This window comes from Nelusetta ayraudi, unplaced genomic scaffold (genome assembly GCF_046127955.1).
Source record: "Nelusetta ayraudi isolate G7.1 ecotype Tasmania unplaced genomic scaffold, CSIRO-AGI_Nayr_v1 ptg000072l, whole genome shotgun sequence".
NCBI classification, from domain to species: domain Eukaryota; kingdom Metazoa; phylum Chordata; class Actinopteri; order Tetraodontiformes; family Monacanthidae; genus Nelusetta; species Nelusetta ayraudi.
Window position 1 is genome coordinate 910,001 of NW_027466122.1, and position 25,081 is coordinate 935,081.

The window sequence follows — 25,081 nt, forward strand, 5'->3', positions numbered from 1 at the left end:
TGTGGGAAAAAGAAAGGGAAAGGAAACTGGAGGGATTAAAGGAAACAGATGGAAGAGATAAATTAAACGTGACAAGAGCTGTAAAAACAGGGAAAGATGTCTGAAGAAAACAACAGAATGAAACAGTCGCAGAGGCAGGCAGAGGTGGACAGAGTGACAGGGCAAATATCGGGGAGGCGGGGCCGCATTTATCTGGCCGCCGCCGCCGCCGCCGCCGCCGCCAGGGGACGGGACGGCAGTCAAGGCAGGAAATAAGAAAATGATTAAGAGCCATTTAATGCGACGCCGCCACCGACAAAACGCACATCTGTCACGGCCAGACTGACGCTGCAGCGCCTCACTCCTGCTCACCCCTCCTCCCAACTCCTTCATTCATTACGCATTGACACCCCCTCCCGCCCCACCGACCAAGGCCCTGGTAGCGTCGCACCGTCGGCCCGCAAACACTCGCACTCGTCTGCGGATCAATTTGTCATTTAAGCCCTAATAAGACGAATCATGAAGGCAGAAGCTGCTGATGCCGAGGAAAACGCTGCCGCAGGAACATAAAACACGTGTTCCAGCGTCTCGGCTGCCTTGGCCTCCGACAGCGGCGGCGGCGGCGGCGGCGGCATCCCTCTCCCGCTGACAGGAAGTGGGAGCTCAAGTGTCTCAGGTAAGTTTCCCTTCCTTGCTCCCGACCCCACCCCCACCTCCGTCTCCCTTCCCCCAACAGAGAGCAAAAAAAGTTCACAGCTTTGAAACACTGCCCCCCTCAGGCGAACACTGCCCATTACAGCTCGCTGATCGGCTGGGAGAGGCGCAAATGTATGGTTTCGAATGCGTGGAGATTGTGATGTATGAAAGACAATTGGAGAAAGAAGAGGAAGGTGAAGACGAAGAAGGATTGATTTTCCTAGGATTGATTTTGATAATCCAGATAAAGATCTAGATAGATAGAGAAAGAGAGAGATAAATAGATACTGTAGATAGAGAGTAAGAGAGAGAGAGAGAGCGATAGATAGACTCACCGTTGCACTTCCCTCCGTTGACGGGGTCGCCATAGTAACCAGCCATGCAGTTCTGGCAGTGCGTCCCGGCCGTCAGGTTCCCACAGTTCTCACACACGCTGCCGTTCACACACCTGCTGTGGCCGTTACACTGGCAAGCTGCACAAACACACACACACACACACACACACACACACACACACACAGTTGAACGCCTCTCTTATCTAAACGCTGGTCGCCGTGTCAGTCAATGGAAGTGGTCTGTTGGTGGGCGGCGGTCCTCACCTGGACACTGGATGAAGGCCCAGTTGTAGCCTCTGTCTGACGAGCAGAGGCTCTGGTCCAGGAGCATGTCCCGGTCCCGGAGCCGCTCCCGGGTTCCAGCCCTGGAGCCGGCGGGCCTCAGGGGCCCCCGGTAGGAGCCCTCTGTGCAGACGCCCTTGCCGGTGTTGGTGGGGTCGCCGCACCAGCCGCACTCGGCCCTCTCCAGACAGTCGGCACACGTCCTGAGGCCGGAGCAGTTCTGGGCTGTGGGGAGGTGGGGGGGGGGTTAGAGTTAGAATATTGTCTTTGCATATCTGAACTGATAAGTTTACACTTTTTTCCACTATATAATGACAATAATAATAATGTTGTTATTGAGTATAAATTAAGATTAAAAAAAAAATATTCTGTGTCCTCCTCCGTCCAAACATAACTGGTCACGTGACCCCCGGGCAATGAGCGAGCGCTTCCAGCTTCAGAGGCAGAGGTGCAGCCGAGAGCTGGGAGAGTCTATCTGAGGCGTCGGCCCGCTCACTCACCTCAGAGTGAAATAAACATTTCCAAACACAAGTTGTTTCTCTTTATGAGTGCATTTCCATAAGCCACAGATCTTCCTGTACGGGCTCGGCTCTCTGTCTGCTGCGAGCTAGCACCGCCGTCTGTGTGTGTGTGTGTGTGTGTGTGTGTGTGTGTGTGTGTGTGTGTGTGTGTGTGTGTGTGTTTGCTCCACTGCTGCATTATTCAGCCGCGGCACTGCTGATTCATTTGTTCTGTCTCTCTCCGTCTTTATAATTACAAACTTGTGCTCTCTCCTCTTTTTGCGAGAGTCACTCTTTATCTCCTCTCTGCCACGTCTCCATCCCCCTCTCCGTTGCATCTTTCCTCCCTCTCCCCTTTCGCTCGCACTAAGCCGCATCCATCCTCTCGCTCGCTCTGCGCTGCCTTCCCTCATTTTCAGTCTAATTTGATTTCTTTCAGGATTACTCTCAACACACTCCAAGCAGACACAAACGGAAGCTTTGACTCTTTTTTCTTTCTTTTTTCCGTCCCTCCCGTCTTCTTCCAGTTTTGTCGCTCCCGCCTCCCCGTGATTCCTCTCACCCTCTGCGTCTCTTCCAACCCGGCGCCGGCGGATCCCGCCAGGCGAAACATTTCAAAGGAGGCGGCGGCTCAACACAGTGGCCCTAATCCACCACACAGTAGGGTTTCCCTTTGCCGGGAAAAAAAAAAGTACATATTTACACAGCCAAGAGGAGCCTTTAATATCCGATAAATACACCAGGCCTGTTGATCTGTGAAAATATTTTTCCAAGACCGGCAAATTGTTGGAGGCTCTTTGTAAATCTTTACTTTGCTGCGGCTGAACCTCGTCATTTGGACGGATGAAGTTATCCTCCCTCATTGCTACCACACACTCACTCATGCACACACAACTTGCTGGGAATGTTTTTCACCTTGCAGATTAGCAGAAGGTAGAAGCGTTTGTGACTTGTGGACAGTTGCTGCGTCCCATCCCGAATCCTCTCTTCACAACTGAGCGCGTTGCTCGGCTTCTAATTTGAATTAACTCTCTGTTGTGTTGTCTTTGGAAAGGCTGGATGTTTCTCATGCTGACACACACACAACACAATGCACAACAATGACCTGAGCTTTGAGGGACGATCCTCTCCCTCCACAGTTGTGCAACTTTTCTCATATTCTTTCTCTTCCCAATGACCAGCAAGTCTCAAAGACGGCAAGTAATGACGTGTCGGTACTTGGAACAGGTGAAAGGTCCGTCCAGAGGGATTATTCATCGGCGTAGTGACATTAACAGCGAAGGTGACACACTCAACCACCGCTGGGCTGTATTTTCAGAATTGTACTTGAAGTTTAACGGCCTTCACTTTGGCCAGAATATAAATAGTGAGTCCTCACTTTTTACTTAAGCAAAGACAGGGCACTTTTTGGCTTGCCGACATTAAAAGTCTGAAGCTTCCTTAACAAGAACAGGCGCTGGAGAACCTTTGACTTGCGTCTCAGCCTCACCGGGCTTAATGGAGCTTCGTCTTAAGGCTCTGCTCACCGTCTTCAGGACCTCTGGCCTTCCTGCTTAATGTGCTTACATTTCCCGTGAAGCCTCCGCGGGCGGTGGACCAACTTCTGGAGCCGCTCTTCTCAGGGGAAAAGCCCTGTTTTACTCCATTTAGATGAGGGGGGAGTGAAGTGCTTGGGTTTATTTCTTTGTCTCTTTTAAAGCCGACAACATGCAATATTGGAAGAAATAATGAACTACAGACATAATGGAATAATTCCACATTTTTGTGGTTGTTTTTGATTCTATGGACATTTTTCCAGAATACGAGAGAGGATGAAGTGCAGCCACAAATCATCAGTCATTGAAAAGAATAGGAGAAAAAACTTCTCTAGTTCCAATGTTTCTGTCAACAAGAAACATTCATGTACAATGTTTCCCAAACCACATTAAAGCAAAAGATCGGCAGAGGAAAAGTCTGTATTCTTCTCCTCTGCTTCCTCCTGGAACTTTCCCAACATGAATCACCCCATGAGCTTCAAATATTAGTCTTCATCAAGACCCTACAAGGTTTAAGGTCGAGAGCAAGAGAAGACAAACACCGGGACGGCGGCGGGCCGATCGCACTGTTTGCTGCTTCTGGAGAAAAATTTGATCAGAGATTCTCTGGGCGCCCTCGTCTCAGCGCAACGTTCTGTTCATCACAACAGGGTTTGACATCCGCCGTCCCTGGGTGCCACGTTATCGTCTGGCTTCATCTCGTGCAATCCATTTGCTCCTCGCGGCTCCTGACAGTCAGACGGCAGCGCGCGGATCTCCGGGGGCCCGCCGATACATAATACATCAAGTGTGAGAGCCAATAAGCCACGTTTCTCCCTCGTCTGGCTGGTAGCGTGTCGAACTACAAAAAAAACAAAAACGGCAGAAATGTGCCATGCGAGAGAGAAATCGCACACAGACGCTCAAAGAGCGACAAAATGAAATGAACATTTTTCTCTGCTCGGCAGAAGCTTTTTGTGTGTTTGTTACTGTTACGGAAGACACTGAAAACATTTACGTTGAATCGTTTCTTTGGCCTCTGTGGTTGAATGTTATTGGATTTCAATCGTCGGAAAGATTGAAATGGATTTTTGGCCAAAAGTGAAGCATCACGGTGGAGCGTTAAAAAAAAACATCCTGCAAGTGCAACTTCTGAGCTGCTAAGATTCGCTGGATGTTCGCACAGAGGAGATTGTGGCGGTAGAAGAAGAAAAAAAAAAACAGCCTGCTCGGATTCCATCATCACTGAACTCTCACAACGCTGAGGGGAAACTGACACGAGCAGCATCCAGAGCTGGAGCGTGAAGATTTTTCTTCTTTTCTTCTCTGAAACTGTTACAAACTGTCAAAAGTGAACGATGCTTTGCATTTACGCAGCATGAATCCAATGGTGGAGGCGCCTTTGACGAGAGCTGAAAACATTCATGATTAACACATGGACCCGAGCGACTGAGAAAGACGAGTCTCACTCACAGACTAATTTACAGCTCGCTACCAGGTGGCGCCTTCAGGGATGTGGCTCTCGATAGGTGGGAGCAAAGTGTGGCAGGCGCCTTGGAAAAGTCACCAGGGGAGAGGATGATAAGGAGGAGGAGGAGGGGGAGGAGGCAGTGCAGGTGGAGGAGGAGGATATGGAGGAGAATAAGGGTGAGGAGGAGGAGGAGTAAGTAGAGGTAGGAGTAGGAGAAGGAAAGAGGGAGAACAGGAGGGGGATGACGATGATGAGCAGAAGAAGGACAGAGGAGAATAAGGGTGAGGAGTAGGAGTAGGGGGAGGAGGAGGAGGAGGAGGAAGAGGCTCACACAGTCCCACGACCTGATGCTGAAGCGGCTTACAAACTTAGAAATCTGATGACTGAAGCGGCACTCCGGATTATTACCGGGGGGTGGCAGCTTGCGGCGGCGCCACAGCGAGGAGTAAGACGCTTTAGGATAAACTGATCCTTTCAAAGTACGCCTCCGTTTAGTTCACAAAGGAGGCAATCGCTTAGAGAGGTGCAAATAAAATAAAAAAAAACTGCCCAGACTCTTCCAGCGAGCATCCGCCTGCAACTTTTAGTCTCACGGCCGGAGACGACAAGACGCCGTCGTCGCTTAAAGCCCAGCAGGAGATAAGAGAAAGTAAAAACATAGAAACAGAGGAGTGGTGAGCCGTTCTGGACTGGACTGGACTGGACTGGACTGGTGTGGTGTGGTGGGAGAGCAGCGTCTCACCGGTGCAGTCCTGGGTCTGCCACTCCAGACACTGTCCGTAGGGGAAGGAGACCACGTAGGCCGAGGAGTCGACGCAGCGCTGCGTGCTGCTGCACCACATGCACTCCATGGCCTGGCTGGTGCAGTTGGCGCAGGTGCCGCGCTGCGAGCACGGCGACTTGCAGGGGCGGGCGCTCTGATTCTGCACGTTCCCTGGAGACGACAAAAGGTTTGCGGGGATAAACGTTTCAGTCTGACAACTTTTATTCTTTTTTTTCTCTCATTGATTTTGTGGCAGCCGTTGAATTTAGTGTTGGCTTTTTATTGTTTTTTTTTTACCTTTAGACTTAGCGTTCATTATTACTTCTGGCACAAGGTGGCAGCAATTGTAGAAACGGTACATGTTGGGGAAGATTGGAAAAACTTAAAAGGAAAAAAAGAACACTGCCACTACTGTTGCGTTTCGTCCTCACCTGCAGGTTTCTCACAGATGAGGCCGTCGGTGGTGGCCGTGCACGGGTTGGCTTTGAGCCCGGCCACTTGCGCCCGCTCCAGGTAGGCGCAGAAGCCCGAGTCGCTGGGCTCCCCGGGGAGCCAGCGCAGGCTGCTGTTGGTGAAGGGGGACGTGTCCTCCCAGCCCCAGTAGGACACGTTGATCTTCCTCAAGCCCACCCAGGGGGACAGGCTCTGCAGGGGGGGGACGCACAGCATTGCTTCCTGTCTCTTTACAACTAACCCACATTCTGAACTGCACACACAGGTGTGCAGAAATATCACCGTATTATAAGGTAACTCCTAGAAGGTAAAATACGGACGCAGATTCTGTGAATCTTAAGTCTTATTCAATGAAGAGAGATTTAATTGTCTCTTTATGGTCCCAGGAGCTAATATGCAAAGTTACAATTACAGATAAACAGAAAGGTATTTCAGAGAAGTGGGACAAATCTGGGATAATTCAGCTGGAATTCTATAAACAACAATCATAAAAATCTACAGCTCTTTCAGTTTAGATGAGCTCCCGATAGAAAAGCGCCCGGCGGTGCACTACGAGCACTCTCAGCTGCCGTGTCTTCCCTGGGCTCCGCCCACCTTGTCCTGCAGCTGGTACTTGTGCAGCTCCTCCAGGACGAAGTTGACCTGCTTGTCAGTGAGCAGGGAGGCGATGTTGCCCCCCAGGTTCTTGCAGTAGTGCTGAGCGTTGTCGTAACTCTCCCTGCTGGAGTTGATCCGCAGGCAGGCGTCGCCCACGTGGTGCCAGCCCTCGCCGCACAGCTGGCCTGCACGCACACACACACAAACACACACACGCACACATGGTGATATTGTTTACAAGTGGCTTCCTGTTTTCTGTCACAGCAAACGCTTGTCTGTAACTCCTCCTATGTCTCCCCGTAGGATGCTGATTGTTCTCGCCTGACGCCGCCCATCTGAAAACAATTCAAAGTGACTCACTGTTGAGTCGTGCTGATGCAGCTCCTTCGCAGGGGTTAAAATCAGGGTTAAACACGTGGCTCACTGCCAGAAAGATTGAGGTCTAATATGAAAAAAAAAAATCATCTTTATGAACGTTTGCCGAAATATTTACAGCAACACAGTGGGCGTCTGCTGTGACAGAGGACTCCGCTAATGCAGCCCGTGTAACACTGACGTGCAAGCGCGAGTAATAAAAACGTATTTTGGGCACTTATTGCTGCAATCAGTATCACTTAGTGGCCACTTGCAGGAGGCCGCCCTGGTAAAGAGCCGTCCAATTATCCCGGATAAAAGGGACGGACGTAGTTCTGAGCAGAGCGCCGCTATTTATTCTGGACTCCAGCGGCGATTACATTCACAGGCCCCTAATGGCTTCCATCACCCACCTTTTCACGCCGCCGTTAAAAAGAAAATAAAGCCTCCCCTTTCATTTTCATTCCCGCGCAATCGTGGCGAGGCGATAATTGACTGAGGCGAAGGAAAGAAAGACGGATGAATGAGGGCAAAATGGGAGGAGTGCAAAAATAAACACGGGGGGGGTTACGTTACAGTCTGTGTAGAAGGAGAGATAAACACGCCGGGCCATTTGGAGTCATTAGTCATAACACGGTGTCTGAAGTAAAAGGGCACAGCTGCCACGCTGGCAGCGGGAGTTTCTCCTCGTCTCGGGCCACACTGCTGCAGCCGACGTCTGTAGAACATCAGCAGGTGGAGCGTCGCAAAGACACACACACACACACACACACACACACACACACACACACACAGCTCTATTGTTGCCAATCTGCCCAGTGCACGGGGAGGCACCAGCAATCAGACTCACTGGTCAAAAAGTTTGCAAACTGTGCAAAAAAAAAAACCCAACACAGCCATTGCTTCACTTTCTTCGTGGAAGTGGAGAACAAATGATGGCAACTGCATAAGTTTGAGTCATTAAAGAAGCACCAAGTGAAAAAAGAAGCGTGTCAAGGCTGATTTGGACATTTGGGAAGAATAAGAAGTGCTAACATCAATGTGACGTGCAGTGTTGATGTCATGAAGACCAGATTAAACGAAAAATGGTTGAAAATGTAGCGTTCTTAGTTTTCAGTTGAATGTGTTTCGTTTCAACTGACAGTATTGTGTCAGAAAAGAGTTTTTGTCTTTTGTGGGTTTTTTTGTTGGTTGTGAATAAGGTGCCCACTTTGAAGAAGAAGAAGAAGAAGAAGAAGAAGAAGAAGAAGAAGAAGAAGAAGAAGAAGAAGAAGAAGAAGAAGACGTGAGACTGAAGAGCCTTTATATGAACACATAAAAGGAAGGCAGTCTTTGCTTGTGGCTAACAAGCCTTTAGCAGCGCGCAGCACAACGCTGATCAGACTCCTTCACCAACCTCTCCTTTGTCCTGAAGTCAGAGCGGCGGCCGAGTCGGAGGAGCCGCAGCGACTCTGTGGACGTCGGGTTTATTAGCCGGCCGAGGATCCATAACAAGAACATCCAGTAAACACTGGTCTAATTGGCCCACTTCCCAGTTTGTGTTCAGGCTGACATCCTCTTTGCACACACGCCTCGGGTACGTGCGTGCGGTGAAGGGCCACTAATGACATGCAGCCTGTTCATTTCAGAGGCTCACAGTGTACTACAGTAGAGACACGGTGTGTGTGTGTGTGTGTGTGTGTGTGTGTGTGTGTGTGTTTCGCAGGAACAGTCAAGAGTCTAATAAAAGGAGAGCAGGAACAAACTCCAGATGACGACTGACACTCAGACTTAACAGAAGATGCCGCTGGGCGGAGTCACATGATAAAGCTACAGGTCACAGAATTATCTGTAGGTTAAACTGATACACTGTAAAACATAAGTGCATTCGTGGATGTATAAATGCTGTTTTACAAATGTCCTGAAATAAGGATTGCGTCTGTGTCATGAAGAGAGCTACAGGATGTCTTTGTACATTTTTAATTACAGGAGCAGGCATCATCATAAACGCTCATCCACTGTGACATTGACCACTGTTTACTTCAAGTACAGTATTAACACTTTTGTGTTAAAAGCAAATTTGTGTGTGTGTGTGTGTGTGTGTGTGTGTGTGTGTGTGTGTGTGTGTGTGTGTGTGTGTGAGAGAGAGAGAGAGAGGGAGAGAGGGAGAGAGGGAGAGAGAGTGCACATCCTCACCAGGAAGCGGCTGACACTCCTGCTGTTGCGCCTCCCACTGGCAGTTGCTGTTGAGGGAGCAGCTCTTGCAGTTGGCCAGACGGAAACACTCCTGCTCGTCCCTGTGCTTGCACCTTGACGGCTCTCTTACCGACTACACACACACACACACACACACACACGCACACACACGCAGAAAGGAAACAATATTAGTGCAGTTAAACTTCTGCCCGTCTGTTAGTTTCTCTTTTTTTTTTGTTGCAGCAAACGCAATAAACGGTGCAGCGATCGATGTGGGACAGACAAACGGGCAAACAGAACATGCAGAATGAAAAGTGGAATCAATAAGAAGGGACACATTATGATTAGATGGACTCTTTTATGATTTTATTGAAGTTGTGAGCCTGGTAGCCTTGTCTACAGCACCAGAGGAAACCTGATAGTTCTGCTGATCCTTCTCAGCAGAGGAGTCAACTAATAGACATGATTAACTACTACTTTCCCTCTTTTTACAGTTTTTGGATTCTCCCTCTCCGTAAACAGAGATATTTTTTGCTTTTTCATGAACTGAACTGCTTCATCCACCGGTAATCTGTCCTTTTAAAACCGGAAATGCTCTCAACTCTTCTCCATTTATCTAAAGAAAACAATGTGGATTTCTGAATGTGTTTTTTTTTTTTTTTTTTTACTTCAGAAAGTGTTGCCATGAAATGAAAACCACCAACGGCCTTTGTTCAATCATGCAACCAACACAATTGCTTGGCCCAAAATGCACCAAGCACTTGTCTCAGTGCGTCAGCGTTTGTTAAACGGCTCTTATTTAGGGGATTTAATCAGAGTAATGGCGACTAACTGGCAGACGCCCCGCTCTGCTTTATTAAAAAGAATCCGAAGACTAATGGTTCAGTCATCTGGAGGTGGGAAGCAGCCGCGGCATCGCGTCACCGGGAGAAGAATCAGTGTGACTAATGCCCAGAGACTCTGTGGTTTAGCCGTAATTACACCCACAGCGTCTTGTGTTTAACAAAGAGGAAGTTGTTGATGTGACGCTGCTTTGTATCAGAAGCCAAAATCTCTGTCGCGTCCAAATTCACCGGCAAAATAAAACACTGCACATTCATGTTAAACGTATGTGTCCCATGGCCAGGGTTGCCTGCGGACTTGCTAGCGCCTGAGCTGCTAACGGCTAACAGCAAATGTCAGAGTGTCACGTGATACACACATGTCCCCGCCTTCTGGCTCCGTGTTTCCACAAGCTGAGCTGATGTTCAGACAACATGGACGGTGGAGGGGACAGAGACAGAGCGCCGCCATGCTGCCGGGCCAGCTCCAGAGTCAGCTGCACGCACGCACATGCACACACGCACGCACACACACACACACACACACACAAAACCCAGCCACACACACAGATAAAAGCAACATGCAGAAAGACACACACAGAGAAAGCAGGTTTGAAGGGAATAAAACAGAGAAACAGACAGAGAGAAAACAAATGAGAAACAGGCAGAAAAGAAAGTAAAAGCCAAAAAATAACCAAATATCTTATTTCGCTTTTTTAGCCAGTAGTAAAGTCTTGAAAGTCTTGAAAAGTTCTGAAAATTTGTCCGTGGTCCACAGAGGTTGAATCTGATTTTAAGCAGGTGGTGGCACTGTTTCATTCTAACACACAGGCCGCAAAATTAACACCAGTCCCTGCCGATAGCGCTGTCTTTCGCCGCCGCCTCTCTCCTTCACCTCCCGGGTGGCTCCGCCCACTTTCAAACACTCACCACGGTGCAGTTGCTGGACGCTGAGATGCACTTCCTGTCCTCGCACCACTGGCAGCCGCGCGTGTTGGCCGTGCAGCTGGCACAGTCGGAGAAGCGGAAACACTGCTCGTCTGACGCGTCTGGACGGTGAGGAGGAGGTGGAGGTGGAGGTGGAGGTGGTGGTGGTGGAGGCAGGGGTGGTGAAGCATGAGGGTGAGGAGGAGAAAGAGGAGGAGGAGGAGGAGGAGGGGGGGGAGGGGGAGACCAGGTGCACAGGTTGTGAGAGCATATTCAAGGAATCGCATGTTGATGATGAAATTTACTTGAAGTGCTGACTGACACTTTTAATCCTCTCTGCAGCTGCACATGCTCAAAAATCCCATCATGAAAAAAAAGTTTAAACAGACACAGATGTTGAGTAACTAACTCAACCACCAAATTAAAGCCAAAGGAAATCTTGTTTGCCGGCTCTCGCCTTCAGCCCCAGGATGGCTGGCTGGGAGAGGCACCCTGAGGGCAGGAGAAGCGGTGCTGGATATTTTTTTATTATGTAGTGCAGTTTGCATGAGGTGGTGTTTGTTGTTCTTTTTCTCCTGTTTCACATTATTAAAATCCAAGAGAGGAAACAGATGTGTTGCAGACCTTCTAAGATTTTGCCCGTACGTCCTCCTGAGTTCCCATTTAAAACATTTTTGGGCCTAATAGTTTTACAGTCTATCAACTGCCTTTAGTTTGTGAGGAACTGATGTAATCCGAGTGAACAGGAAGCGCACAGTTGTCGCAACAATTCCCAAGAAACTATGCAGAAGCTGCACACTCAACAGATGAGGCTGCCTTGAAACGCGTGCATGTGACTCCAACAGTAGGCATCATCTGTGTTCACACATAATAAACCACCACCGGCGGAGACTATAAGAGAGAATTAAACCTTTGATATCCACTGTATGTCTTACGTCTTGATATCTTTAATAGGCTTCAACATCTTATGGTGCTTTGGGGTAATTACTGTATGTTCTCTGTCTCTACTTGACTGTACAGCCATTAAATATCGCGTGTGATGCGACGCCTGCGGCGGAATACATCTGGCGCCGACAGATGAGGACGATGAAACAGAGGAGGAGATTTTCGGCTGAACCTAATTACTTCAAAATGAGGTAATTGTTGCTCCGGTGACCTCCTGTTCCTATAATTACACTGCGCAAACAAACTTCGGGAGCCAGATCCTTCAGAATAATTAGCGTTCTCATGAAAAAATTGGCCCCTCGGGGGCTTCGCTTGCGTGTGACAGTGAAAATATTTAGACGGGCAGAAGAACAGAGTGAAGCAGAACGGGTTTTTATTTGCGTACCTGACCTCGCAGGGCAGAAAGGAGGGCGGAACGTGGTGTGCTCAGGTGTGCTCGGTTCCCAGGGGAGGCAGCCGCCGTTCAGCCAATGGCAGCGGAGTCCTGGTCCGGCGGCGGCGCACAGGGTCGGGGTGGAAAACGCCAGGCAGGACGGAAGAGTGTAGGCCAGCACGTCATTCAGAAGGAGGCCCGAGAAACCTCCGAAGATGTACATGGAGCTGAGGGAGATCAAACAGTGCTCAGAGGGAAAGCACAAACAAACACATGGAGGCAAACTGCACAGAAAAGGTTGTAAAATAAATCCTACAAAAAAAATAAAAATCCATGAGATCAGGCGAAAAAGGATAAAAAAGAGATAAGATGACCCCTGGATTGGAGGTCACCCAGGCCTCTCAAGTTAAAAGCTGACATTTCAAGCCAGCGCTCAACAGATTTACAGGGTCGCACCTTTAATCCCGAGTCTTCAGGAAAAGTTTCCCCACAAGCTCAGGTTAAAATGTGGCGTCATTTCAATCAATTTAGAGATTTCCTGGAAGAATGGGGCAGGTGGTGACATTTAAAGTAAAAAAAAAAAAAAAAGGGTTAAAAAATGTATTTTTAAAATTGTTCTCATTCGATTTAATTCCCTCTGCAAATGTCAGTGAACGACTTGGAAGAAAAATCAGTCAGACTCTCAGAGAACCTGCAGCACAGGAGTGGAAGTGACTTCTCTGCAGAAATAAAATGCCAGAAGTTCAGATTGAGCCCCAGAAGTGCAGTACTGTGAGAAGGAGGCTGGGGGCACAAATTTACATTCAGAATCTGTATTAATATTTGAAAAAAAACTGAGGTGGCAGGAACCGAGGCGAGTTCCTTGACATCTTCACAGAGCCTCAGAGAAGAAGAAGAAGAAGAAGAAGAAGAAGAAGAAAAACTGTGATGGAAACGCAACTGGAGACTCACCTGTTGCTGACGACAGCAGAGTGTCCGAAGCGGTTGAGGTCCCGGTGGAGGCCCGGTCTGGGGAGGACGGTCCACTTATCGCATGCTGAAGACACACAAAAAACACATTAGTGAACATCACTCATCACCAACAAACGAGGCACGTTCAAAAAAAGGGGACAAACACACACTTGCAATTTGGTAATTCATCATTTTTATGTCTGTCACTTTTGTTTGTCTTTGGATCAGCAGCTAAATCAACTCCCTGACGACAAATAGCGTCACACGTTAATCTAGAGAAGATGAAAGAGATCATTAGAGAGATGACATCCACACCAGGCGTCGTACCGGCGACTATCACCATAAAGCATCTCCGCTGTGCCCTCGCTGTCTCCCGTTATTGCCGCAGCGATCGGCTCGGTGTTCCGCCGACGGGCTTTAACGGCTCTCTCGCGCCGCAACGTGCTACCGCTAGATTAGCATGGAAATGGCTGTGTGCGCGCAGGTGTAAATGTGCCATTTAGCGAGATGAGAAGTCCCCGAACAAAAACTGGGAGCAGGTAGAGACGAGCACTCGGGGGCGGCCAGCTTGCTAACGACCTCGTTAAGCCGGCCCGCTAATTTGAGGCGCATGTTTCGGAGCCAGAAAGGGTCGCTCCAATCAGCGGCAGGAGCGCCGAGTTCACCGCCGGCAGGGGTTAAAGGTCAATCATATTAACATGCGATAATGTATATTTAAAGCCGTACATTCCGACGTCTGAATGTACCGTGTTGAGTCTTAATCCCTCTTTGCCAGACGGCGATTCTTCAAGCTGCAGTAGATCCTCCAACAAACTTGCAATGATGTTAAACAATATACCAAACAAAGGTTTGGATAATGTGGCGCCAGCAAGAGGAATTCTCCGAATTAAATCGTCAAAAGCACCAAGGGGGGGGGGGAGGTTCGAAGACTCCAACTACTCCGGACCTCCAACAGCAGCATCTCAGTCCAAATATTAGAAGAGAATAAAACAAAGTTTGGCGACTTCTGATCTGATCTGACAGACCGAACCAGAACTGCAAGCTTGACTGATTCTAATCACGACCGACTGACCGAGAGACCGGCCGACACACGAACAGACACATGCACACACACACACACACACACACACACTTTCTCAGACGCACATCAACACAGATTTTAATTTCCTCTCAGGATATGAGAAAAGTCTGTGTTAATAAAGCGTGGTGGGACAGAAACGGTGTGTCACGGGGCCACCGTGATTGACAGTCTGATCTGATTTGTGCTAATGGAGGGCTTGATGAAGGTGGGCCAGGGGGGAGGGGGTGGGCGGGTGAGGTGGGGAGGGGGTCGAGGGGGACGTGGAAGAGGAGGAGGAGGAGGAGGAGGAGGAGGAGGGGGAGGAGCTGACAACTCCTCCGATATATCACAGCTCTTCACAGCTGCACAACAAACTCCAAGAAGCCTTGAGCTTTTTCAGGGTCCCGTCTGTGCGTGTGTGTGTGTGTGTGTGTGTGTGTGTGTGTGTGTGTGTGTGTGTGTGTGTGTGTGTGTGTGTGTGCGTGTGTGCGTGTGCGCGCGCGTGTGTCTGTGTCAACTTGGAGAGGACTGCGTTTTTTAATCAGTTAATCAGAGTTCATTTCGCCTCCAAATCTAATTAGAGGTGTGAGGGTGGCATGGTGGAGGTGGAGTGGGGGGGCGGGTATGACGGGGAGGTGGGGGAGTAGAGGGGCGAGGTAAGGGGAGGAGGAGAGCTGGAGGCGGAGGAGAGAGGGAGAGCTAAATCCAAATGAGAAGTGCCTCCCGTGTCGAGCCGAATGTGATGCGAGGCGGCGGAGGAGGTAATAATGGCGTGTCGGCCCTCCAAGGTTAGCACGGCACGGCAAAACAAAAACAAATTAGTGCACGGAGGTGGTTGCAGAGGAGGGGCGGGGGGGGGTGGGAGGAAATGCACAGAGAGGAAAGGTCATCATAAGAGGTATACTGTGGAAAAATAAAAAGTGAGTCGGGTAGTCTTGTGTGAAGTGTCCCTTTAAATGTCCTGCTCTTGTTTCTCCCCTGGCCGCATGAAGGAGGCCGCTGGACAATAACGCGGCTCCGGCATCTCCGAGCGAATGAATAAGTAATGGTATTTATAAAGACGTGGGTGTGTTTGCACAGAGGTGAGACGCACGCACACACACACACACTTTTTTTTTACGAGCGGTAATGACGTGAGAGGAGACTCCGCGCCACTTCCTCCCTCTTCTTTATTGTTTATCAGCGGTTTGTGTCGTCCGCTCCGCCGCGACCGCTCTCCCTAAATCCCTCCTTCATTTGCTCTTTACGCCTCCCCTGCACCGCCAGCGTCCTTCTCCTCTTCCTCGTGGACCCTGCTCCTCTCTGACCCCCCCCTCCTCCTCCTCCTCCTCCTCCTACTCCTCCTCCTCAAGCTCATGAGCGCCTCGGCTCGCTCGTACCTGCGCTGATTAAATATTAGTCGGAGAGAAAAGATTCATGGAAAGGGAGACGCTGGGATCAGGGCTGAATCCTCACAAAATTGACGGATTACAAGGACGGAGCGAGGCACTGTGTTTCATCCAAGTTTTTGAAGTTGAAAGCGGTTTATTATTAAAGCAGCAAAAAACTTTTATTATTATTATTATTGTTTGGTTTGTTGTTTTGACTCAAACCAGTTCCCAAAAATCCTATTTTCTGGATAAATTGCTATGAACCAGTTAATAACCCCTCCGTTTAACGTCTGGTTTAAGGTTATTTTTATCTAATTGACACGACAGAGTAAAAAAATAGGCGGGTCTATGATCGTAGCCGTAAGCCACAGGTGTCAAACTCAGACATACAGTGGGACCAAAATTTCAAAATTGCCAAAAGCCAAAACTGATTTTTACTATTTCAAACAAAAAAAACAAAAAAAAACAATAAAAAATAAAGGTTAAGAGTTAAGGCCAGAGTTTGACACCCTTGCAATAGGCAGTAGCCGTGTCCTCACCGACGTCGTACGCCATGAAGTCGGCGGAGAAGCACTTGGCGCCGTTGCTGAGGGACGTGTCGTTGTGCGTGTTGCCGCCGAACACCAGCACGGTACCGCTCAGCAGCACCGCCGAGTGGAGGTAGCGCGCCAGGCCGCTCTCAGCAAGGATCCACCTACACGCACGCACGCACGCACGCACACACGCACACACGCACACACACACACACGCACACACACACGCACGCACACGCAAACACACACACACGCACGCACAGAAAAGGAGACCAAAATCTGGTGAAACGTAATAGCGTTAACAAAAAGCGTTAATTTGTCAGCCATGTATATGTCTGGAGCCATGTTATTGATAGCATCAGTGTGTGGTGCGTGTGTGTGTGTGTGTGTGTGTGTGTGTGTGAGAGTATGTGTGCATGAGAGAGAGAGAGAGATCTGACCCACACACACACACGTATACACACATTAAAACACACAAAAACCTTCCACATGGTGATCATAGGAGGTCTGTCTAGCAGTGCGTGTGTGGGAGGCTGGGGGTCAAAGGTCACATCTCGGTGACCAACTGCAGCGACTCCAATTCCAGGATGTCTGTATCAGATTTTTTTTCACTTCTTGCACAGTTTAAAGTCAGTGCAGCAACTTTGTTGCACATGTTATAATTACAATAAAAATATTCCAGTTCTTTTTGCCATAAATTTAAGTAAAACCGTGATTTGAATCGACTCTTTTAACTCGTATGAGGTTTTGTCACTTTTAATCTTATAAATTCAATGTTTTAATACATGAAATTCTTTCCTATCTTCTGATTATGACTTACGATCAAATTTGGATTTTTTTTTTTTTTTCTTATCTTTGCAAATGACAAAATTGTTCCGCACACCTCACACTCACTGCCCAGGTCGACCTGCCAGCATGTTTTCCGCTGACAGGGAACGACGTGATCTTTACTCCGAGGTGGCAGGTGTTTGGAATATCTGGAACGCCTCGTAAATGTCTCCGTCTGAGAGATCAGTGACACCTGACACCGACGGAGAATTACACCCAGAGAGTGAGAGCCATGGAGAGCCAGTGTGTACGTGTGTGTGTGTCCGTCTGCTTCCGTCTGCTTGAGGTCACCTGAGGTCAAACCTGCTGTGGTTGGAATCTCTTCTAACTCTGTTCTCTTATTTCTGACTCCCACACTGGAAAACTTTGTCATTCAGACACTCATTCAAACTAAAAACTGTCCAACAGCTAGCGTGACTTTTATTTTGGCGGGTCGGACGATCTCTCCTCACCATGTTCTCGTGCCGACGTGGTAGCGGTACATGTGGTCCACCAGGCCGAACTTGTTGTTGCTCAACGCCTTGTAGCCACCGTGGACGAACACGCAGCCACTGGCCCTGTCGTAAGCGCTGCTGTGGCCGTAACCTCCCTGCACCACAGCGCCTCCGGTGGACACGACCTGCCATGAGTTTGTACCTGATGCAGAAAGAGAGAGTGAGAGAGAGAGAGAGAGAGAGAGGAAAAGCACAGGTGTGATTTATGCAAGTGTGGGCAGATCAAAGTGGACGACTGGGAAAAGTTTTTATTTTTTTTTATGCTTTGGCAAGTTTTACTTTTTCACCCTCACTGCCAAGGACTCCAGAGCACCTTTGATACATTCAGAAGAGTGACAGAGGAAAGAGGAGAAAGCTTTCACATTTATTGAATTCAAAAGCAGCACTTTTATTTGACCAACGCACTGCACAAAAGCTCTTATTATATATTAGGCAGGGATCACAAGTCACGTGATCAACCTCAGATTGGAGAAACGACAGAGCAAACAGAGCTGCGGAGCTGCAGAGGAAGCACTAAACCCCAGAGAGCTGTGGAGCTTCAGAGAGCGGGTCGAGCACACCGAGCCCGACACACACTCACACACACAGCTACACGCGTGTTTTCTGACGTCACCTGCACCGCGACAGCAGCGAAATGAAAAACGGCTAAATCGTTTTCAAAACTTAGAACACTGAGACTGATGAGTAGCGGTGGAACGAAACAAGAAGATTCAGGGAGCAGATCCTGCGACGGGCCATCAAGACCTTTCCACCTGCATCCTGCTCTCCACTCTCACTTCATCCCTTTGTTTCTGCCACACCGCCGCCGAGCTCCACTGACACCGTCGGTGACAAAGGAGCAGGGGAGGAAGAGCAGCGGGGGAGAGATGAGAGGAAAAGGGCGGGAGGGGGAGGAGGTGAAGAGGAGCGAGGAGGAGAGGTCAGAAAACGGAGAGATGAAAGGAGGAAGGAGAGAAGAGAAGAAGAAACAAAAAGAGCAGCAAGGGGAACCTATTAATCATCATCTGACCCCCACACCTCCACTTATAGACTGCTGCAGGTGTGTGCGTGTGTGTGCGCATCCTGTGCATACATGCGTTTCCTTCCTCAACTCCACCTGCAGTCCAGCAGCACCACCTGGTGGCCGAGGCAGCAGTTCCACACTACTGAGGATTCCGTCGTCTTGACTGCAGTTTTCTTTGGTGTGAAGTGCGTGAAGGCGACAGTCTTCACGCACTGCTAACCTGCTTCTTTGAAAGTCTGTCAGTTTAAGTTTAGGGACGCGTGTTTCCACAATGAGCAACAGCACATTTGTCGAGAATCCGACAAATGTGCCGCAACGGCTTTGTGTGCTGATTCCGTCGTAAACTACTGCATATTTAATACGAGCGGCTAATTAGCCCACATCTGAATGTGCAGGTCAGGTCTCGCATTTTTGAATAAAAAGTGTTTTTATGCACATTTTATGATGAGAACTGGCCAGACTTTAATGAGGCCAAACAGCAGCGGGGAGCATAAAGTCATAAAGAAAGCCAGGCTGAGCTCAGGCCAGGTGAAAAGAGAAGAAAAAATAGTATAACGTAATCAAAAACACTACCAAAAATGGAAAAAAGAACATGAAAAATGAAATTCTCGATGCCAGACAGGATAAAACGTGAGCAGCCTGATGGGTGGAGAAGTCAGAACCAATCAGAGTGGACTCACTGAGGTCGTACTCCTGGACCTTGTTGATGTAGCTATAGATGGGCGAGTAGCCGAAGAAGGTCAGCATGACCACCTCGCCGCCGGCCAGCTCCACCACGTGGGCCGTGTGACCCTCCAGGGCGTAGGGCGGCGGCGGAGACGGCCTCCGCAGCGACCAGGAGCGGCGCGGGATGTTGAAGACCCACAGCTCCTCCGTCACGTTGGCCCACTTGGCCTCCAGCTTCCCGCCAAACATGTAGATGTCGTCCTGGGTGCGCGCCAGAGAGAAAGGTGAGCCGTCCGCACAACATGACACTCAATTATACAGACATTTAAAAACAATTTGATATTAGACAACACCGCAAAACTTCTAACGTCTTAAAGGTCCAGTGTGTAATATTTAGAGATTCTGAAGAAGAAACAGCGACATCAAGTGGTTATATTTTAGAATGCAGTGTATTTTACTTTTCCACCCCCTACTGAGCTTGCCGGTGAGCTACGTGGATACCGTGTCCACCTTCTTCCACACCCCGACTTCCTTAAAACTACCTGGCAAGATGGTGGCCGTACCTGATGCAGAGCCAGCGAGTGTCCGTATCTGTAGACGGGGCCGCTGCTGACGGGAACCGCGTCCCACGTGCTGCTCTCCAGGTTGTAGCTGTAGGCAGCAGTGAAACATATTGGTCCAATTGCAGTTCATGTAGTTTAGCAAAATAGTCAAATTTTTAAGTAACACCAAAGAAGAACTTTATTTTTCTATTTTTGGCTCCGACACATGGCTCTGCAGCACTCATGCAAGAGAAGCTCAGCTTACTTGAGGACCATGTGGTAGTTGGAGTAGTTGAAGGAGTGGCCACCCACCGCCCACATCAGGCCTGAGTGCACCACTGCCTGATGGGACGCCCGGCCCAGAGACTGAGCCGACGGTTTGATGCTGGGCAGCTCCCAGAAGGCCTCAGTAGACGGGACGGACAGAGAGCAGTCTGGACCTGGACGACCACAGAGTAATTAGCACGTCAGGCAGGTGAGTGCAGTCAGACTTTCAGGGTCAAATAAAAAAAAAAAATCCTCAATTGCAAGTGTGAACTTTATTGATATGAATGTAATGAAGGAGAAAAAAATATTAAGAAGTAGAAAAAAGTAAAGTGATGTTCCAAATTTGGATTTGTGTATTTGTGTTTACACGTTCCATCCACAGCGGGGCAGTGTTTCATAAGATAACATGACAGGCTGTCTAACGCACAGTGTTGCTTAAAAATACAGAAATTATTTTTGAAGCGCTGCTGAAAACAGATGATGTACAGAAGGCAGACGATTAATCAAAACAATGACCGTTATTATGCATGACTGATATTCAAAAAAAAATCAATGGTTATATGGCAAATTTATCATAAAAGTTACCAGTGAATAAGCACAATCTGCAGCTATGCAGAGCAATTGAAAAAATATTTGAACCTTTGTATTCCAATGCATACAGTTGTACTTTGTGTGGTACTGATACTTTGTGTGGTACTGACATTCAATAAATACTTTTTTTTTTTAATTTTGGCCTTGCGTAGCTAATTTGTCAAGCATGGTGATGTTTAGTGGGATAAGTTTTAATAAATCAGAGTTTATTGCTGCAAACCGGACCACAGATTTGCTTCTTCTTATGAAATTCTCATTGACTTCGGCTTTGTAAAGTTCCTCTTTCAGCACTTCTAATAACCACAAGTTCCCCAGAGGGTCTCATCGGACTCTCCGGTAAGTCGCCCCTGCCCGTTGGTCCGGCTCCGCCCCTTGTCACCTTGCCAGCTGTCGTTGCAGACGCACAGCTTCTCGCCCGTCAGGTCGCAGTAGCCGCGGTCGGGGCTGCCGCAGTTGTTCCTGCAGTAGGGGATGTTGCAGGCCTCGCCCTTCCAGTAGTCCTGGCACTCGCAGTACACCCGGCCCGACACCGAGTTAGCCGTACTGCACCTGCCGTGGCCTGAGCAGTTGTTGGGACAAGAGTTTATTCTGAAATGAGGGCAAAGAAGAAGAAAAAAAGTCAGGGAAGTTCTGCAAAGACTGCAAAAGCAGAGGGATCAGTGATTGCAAATGTATTATAATCATAAGACAGTGCAGGCTTTGAATAATGACGTTGTACTGACTGTTGCAGCTGGTTTCATCAAGTGCTTTTTTCATTCATTTGAGCCCCTTGGCATCATAAAAAGCAGTTGTTATCTCATTGACTTGATACTCGAAAGAGAAGGTCAACTGTGACAAATTGCAATATAATCTAGTGTTAAATCAAGTTGATCTAGAGCAAATAATTTTCCTGTTCCTGTTATTTCCACGAAATCATGGTCTTCAAAAATTATCATTTTAGACTCTCTGAGCAGATCTGACTGTGACAAAGCAAGGAGTCGAAGAACTGGGACCGTTCTACTGGAGGGTTTGAAGTGAGAAGAAGAATGACTTCAGTTGACCACTTCACTCATCAGCTTTGATTCTGAACAGCTGCTCATAAGGGGAAGAGAGTCATTCTCCAAAACCTACAAAAGCATTAGGAGATTCTAAATTAAGATCATTTCAGACCATTAAATCTAGATTTTCTTACTTTAGAAAAGACAAAATGTTCATTGATGTATTTTACTTTGATATTGACCGGTTTTGGCTGAATTTGTCTCTGCTAAGTAGATTTTCTAGTCTTGAATTTCATATTTGCATCAGGTTTTTCAGGGATTTCTCTTGTTGATGTTGCTGTTGCTGTTGTTTTCAAGCCACCTTTAGGTCTCTCCACTCTCTGGAATTTGTTGCACCTCTGCCTGGCTGCACTGTGTAATTGTGACCACATGCCTCTGTGTATGAATGAATGCATCAACAAGTGTTTATGCACAGTTATTAGTCATAATGGAACTTGCAAAAATAATGAAAGCTGTCAGAATACATTATTTTTAAATGACTACTGCTGAACCCGCTGAGATTTACTGATAAATGTATCGCCACTGAGAGCAAAGCAACTCATTAAACCCACTATAAATTATTTACCTATTACGCACACTGGTTCCTGCTGCTTTAACCTCTTTTTGCTTTTCAGTTTTCTTTTTTTTTTTTTGGAAAACAAAAGGACACGGTGGTGCAATAGGAAAGATTAAACAATGGAAACATCAAACAATGTGGAGAGGGCAGAGAAAAAAACAAACAAATCCAAGTGAAAAAAAAATTAGCGTCTGAAGAGAAAAAGATGTTGCACCATCAAAAACTGAAGGGGGCAAATCAGAGACAAAGACCATAAGCAGAAAATCATCTGCACTAAATACAAAGAGCTGGTTTGCAGCCGTGACAAAAAGGTCGTCATGACAACCCTTTGCTCTCGCTCTCTGTGTCTGAGCGTGTGTGTGTGTGTGTGTGTGTGTGTGTGTGTGTGTGTGTGTGTGTGTGCGTGTGTGCGTGCGTCCCAGAGGCCATGTGTGTGACTGTAATTGGTCTCACTCCTCCCGTCTTCCACAAACCACATTCAATTTTCCATCACAGCGATCACTACCAGCCTGGAGCAGCCAGGTGGCGACGTGGTGTCGACAGCGGAACAAAGTCTTGTTTGACAGCTGGAGGGACTTTGACTTGATTTGGACACAGCTGCAATTCATTCATTAGGACCAATTGTCAGCTGACTCATTCAATTGTCTGTTACGTTGTTTTTTTTTCCATTTGGCAACTACAAATGTCTGGGAGAAATCTGAGTCCAAGTCTATTTTCAAAAGCCTTTGTGCATTTTGTTCTTTAGGAAAAGCTGTCAAACAATCATCAGTGTGTCAATCCCATCAGTGAAATTTCCCCGAAAAGAGAAACGTCTGTACGTCCATCCCACTTCATCTGCTCGCCCCACATCAGAAAGTGTCAGCTCAGGAAATTGTCCCTCTGTGATGTCCATAAGGTCACTACACTCCACCTTGTTGGATTTGTTCTTTGTCCCCTTCCAATCAGCGAGTGATTGTCGGAGAATAAAAGTGGGAGGAAGAGGACGTACGAGTAGGCGATGTTGAAGCCGGTCAGGTTGTAGGCAGCGTCGCTGAAGAAGTGCAGCAGAGCGTAGCCGGACGTGGTCACCACCTCCGGGACCGTCTCGTTACCTCTGTTCTCTGGGACCACCAACCCACTGTGACAGACACAGGACAGCACAAGCTTGTAGTTTGGAGCGCTGACAAAACTCTGACAAAAAAAAAAAAATCTAAATTTAATAATGATCTACGTTTAGGTTTAAAAACTCTAGCATTGCTCTGAAGCTGAAATCTAAAAGTCCTATGATTATAGTAAATTATAGATACCTTGCAACCCAAAGAGGTCATGACACATGACTACTATTTGCTGACCTGAAGACGGCGATCAGAGGGGCGTAGATGGAGTCCCCATCGTAGACGTACATGTGGTCCCAGCTGCACTCGGTGGCAAAGTGGTTGAAGCGCAGCCTCAGAACTGCATTAGGACTGAGATAACAGAGGATTAATATCTACGGACAAGACAACAGGAAACACCACATGCATATGTTTTCATTGATGTACAAAATCGTTCCTTCTTTGGAGAAAACAAGAATGATTTCATCTTCACTGGTCGTGGCCAGGAAAGGAAAACACATGCTGAAACGTGCACAATGCTGATTTAAGGCGAAGGTTCTGAGTTTAGGACTGAGACTCATTAGTCTTTTAATTTGCGAGGGCACTTGACATTGAGACTGAAAGCATATAAAAAGCCTTTTGAAGCACATTTGTGGTTCCACATTTACTGGGTGCTTTAATTAAAAACTGCATGTGACAAGAATCTGGGCTAAAATTAACCCCGACTTGGCAACAATGAACGTCTTCAGACTTCAGACCGTCTCACTTCAAACATTGGAACGTCGGATGATCATAAACAAGGGAAACGTTGTGTTTTGGGGGGTTTTTTCCACAGCTGCGTTTTGTTACCGGCATTTTGTGCAATTACACTGCCATAACCGCATAACCGCCAGTGTGCAGTTGGTGGCGCATACCATTGAGAGGTGAAGTGTAGTTGCAGGGCATGAAAACAACTTCTCATTGACAAGTGCCAGCAATGAAACGCTGCATTCTTCTTCTGCCGTTTTCACAGAGCAGGGATCGCGGATGATGATTTGCGGCAACAGCAGGATGAGGAAAATAAACTCACTATCCCTCGATCAGCCACGTGCACTTGGTCTTGTACTTGTAGTTGGTCGGTCCGTCAGTGAGCGAGCCGGACAGGTCTGTTAACCTGGAGGAAGACACGAGCACAGACAGGACATCAGCTTGATGCTAGCTGATGTTGAGACACTTAAGACAAGAGAAGCAGAATATGAAGGTAAATTTTGCAGAAAAGTCAAATTTTGGTTTACATCAAGTCATGACTTTATCCTGTGAAGATTTTTTTTTTTTTTTTTTTTTTTAAACAATAATAAAAGTCGCAGGTTATATGCCACTGCCGATCTGGAACTTCTGCCTTTACAATTGATGAAGCAAATACATACATTAAATGCACATCCACTCCGCTGAACGTTCTCAGCCAGGTGCAAATACAAGTGTCTGACTCTGAGCTTTAATGAGCGAACATCAGCGGTAGAGAAGCACAGCGTTCCTGAGGGAGCATGAAACACGACATTCCACTCATGTCAAGGCAAAGCATCTGTTGCCATGGCGATCAGCACATGTCATATTCATGTAGAGATGTGCGCGCTCGTGTGTGTGTGATAAATCATTCTCATGTGTCAATCACAGTAATCCCACTGTGTTGTTGGCGTGAAAGGCGAAAACAGACACAAAGCACACACACACACACAAACACACACAAACACACAAACACGATTCTTTTGTCATTCACACAAACAAAATGTTGCCATCGCAGGGGCGGTGGAGACGTCGCGAGTAGACAGTGAAACACTCTGTGTGCGTGTGCGTGTGTGTGTGTGTGTGTGTGTGTGTGTGTGTGTGTGTGTGTGTGTGTGTGTGTGCGTGTGTGTGTGTATGTGTGTGTGTGTGTGAAAGAGTCA

At 47.8% G+C, this 25,081-nt stretch overlaps 1 protein-coding gene across 3 annotated transcripts in view; it reads right to left on the reverse strand.

Annotated features, from left to right (window-relative positions):
* The window catches only part of LOC142899445 (attractin-like protein 1), a 132,658-nt gene that overhangs the window by 88,666 nt on the left and 18,911 nt on the right, over positions 1 to 25,081 (reverse strand). For 2 of the 3 annotated variants that reach the window (XM_076043017.1, XM_076043015.1), the window contains exons 2-20: positions 24,226 to 24,309; positions 23,415 to 23,528; positions 23,072 to 23,200; positions 20,870 to 21,078; positions 19,898 to 20,072; positions 19,654 to 19,741; positions 19,105 to 19,351; positions 17,380 to 17,563; positions 16,106 to 16,260; positions 13,137 to 13,221; positions 12,198 to 12,412; positions 10,871 to 10,989; positions 10,321 to 10,437; positions 9,120 to 9,252; positions 6,588 to 6,775; positions 5,972 to 6,185; positions 5,520 to 5,711; positions 1,275 to 1,517; positions 1,011 to 1,148 (exon numbers count right to left, since the gene is read on the reverse strand). In XM_076043017.1, the coding sequence (XP_075899132.1) occupies positions 1,011 to 1,148; positions 1,275 to 1,517; positions 5,520 to 5,711; positions 5,972 to 6,185; positions 6,588 to 6,775; positions 9,120 to 9,252; positions 10,321 to 10,437; positions 10,871 to 10,989; positions 12,198 to 12,412; positions 13,137 to 13,221; positions 16,106 to 16,260; positions 17,380 to 17,563; positions 19,105 to 19,351; positions 19,654 to 19,741; positions 19,898 to 20,072; positions 20,870 to 21,078; positions 23,072 to 23,200; positions 23,415 to 23,528; positions 24,226 to 24,309 (3,029 nt within the window). The remainder of the gene's footprint in view (positions 1 to 1,010; positions 1,149 to 1,274; positions 1,518 to 5,519; positions 5,712 to 5,971; positions 6,186 to 6,587; positions 6,776 to 9,119; positions 9,253 to 10,320; positions 10,438 to 10,870; positions 10,990 to 12,197; positions 12,413 to 13,136; positions 13,222 to 16,105; positions 16,261 to 17,379; positions 17,564 to 19,104; positions 19,352 to 19,653; positions 19,742 to 19,897; positions 20,073 to 20,869; positions 21,079 to 23,071; positions 23,201 to 23,414; positions 23,529 to 24,225; positions 24,310 to 25,081) is intronic. The other variant, XM_076043018.1, reaches the window with a different exon arrangement.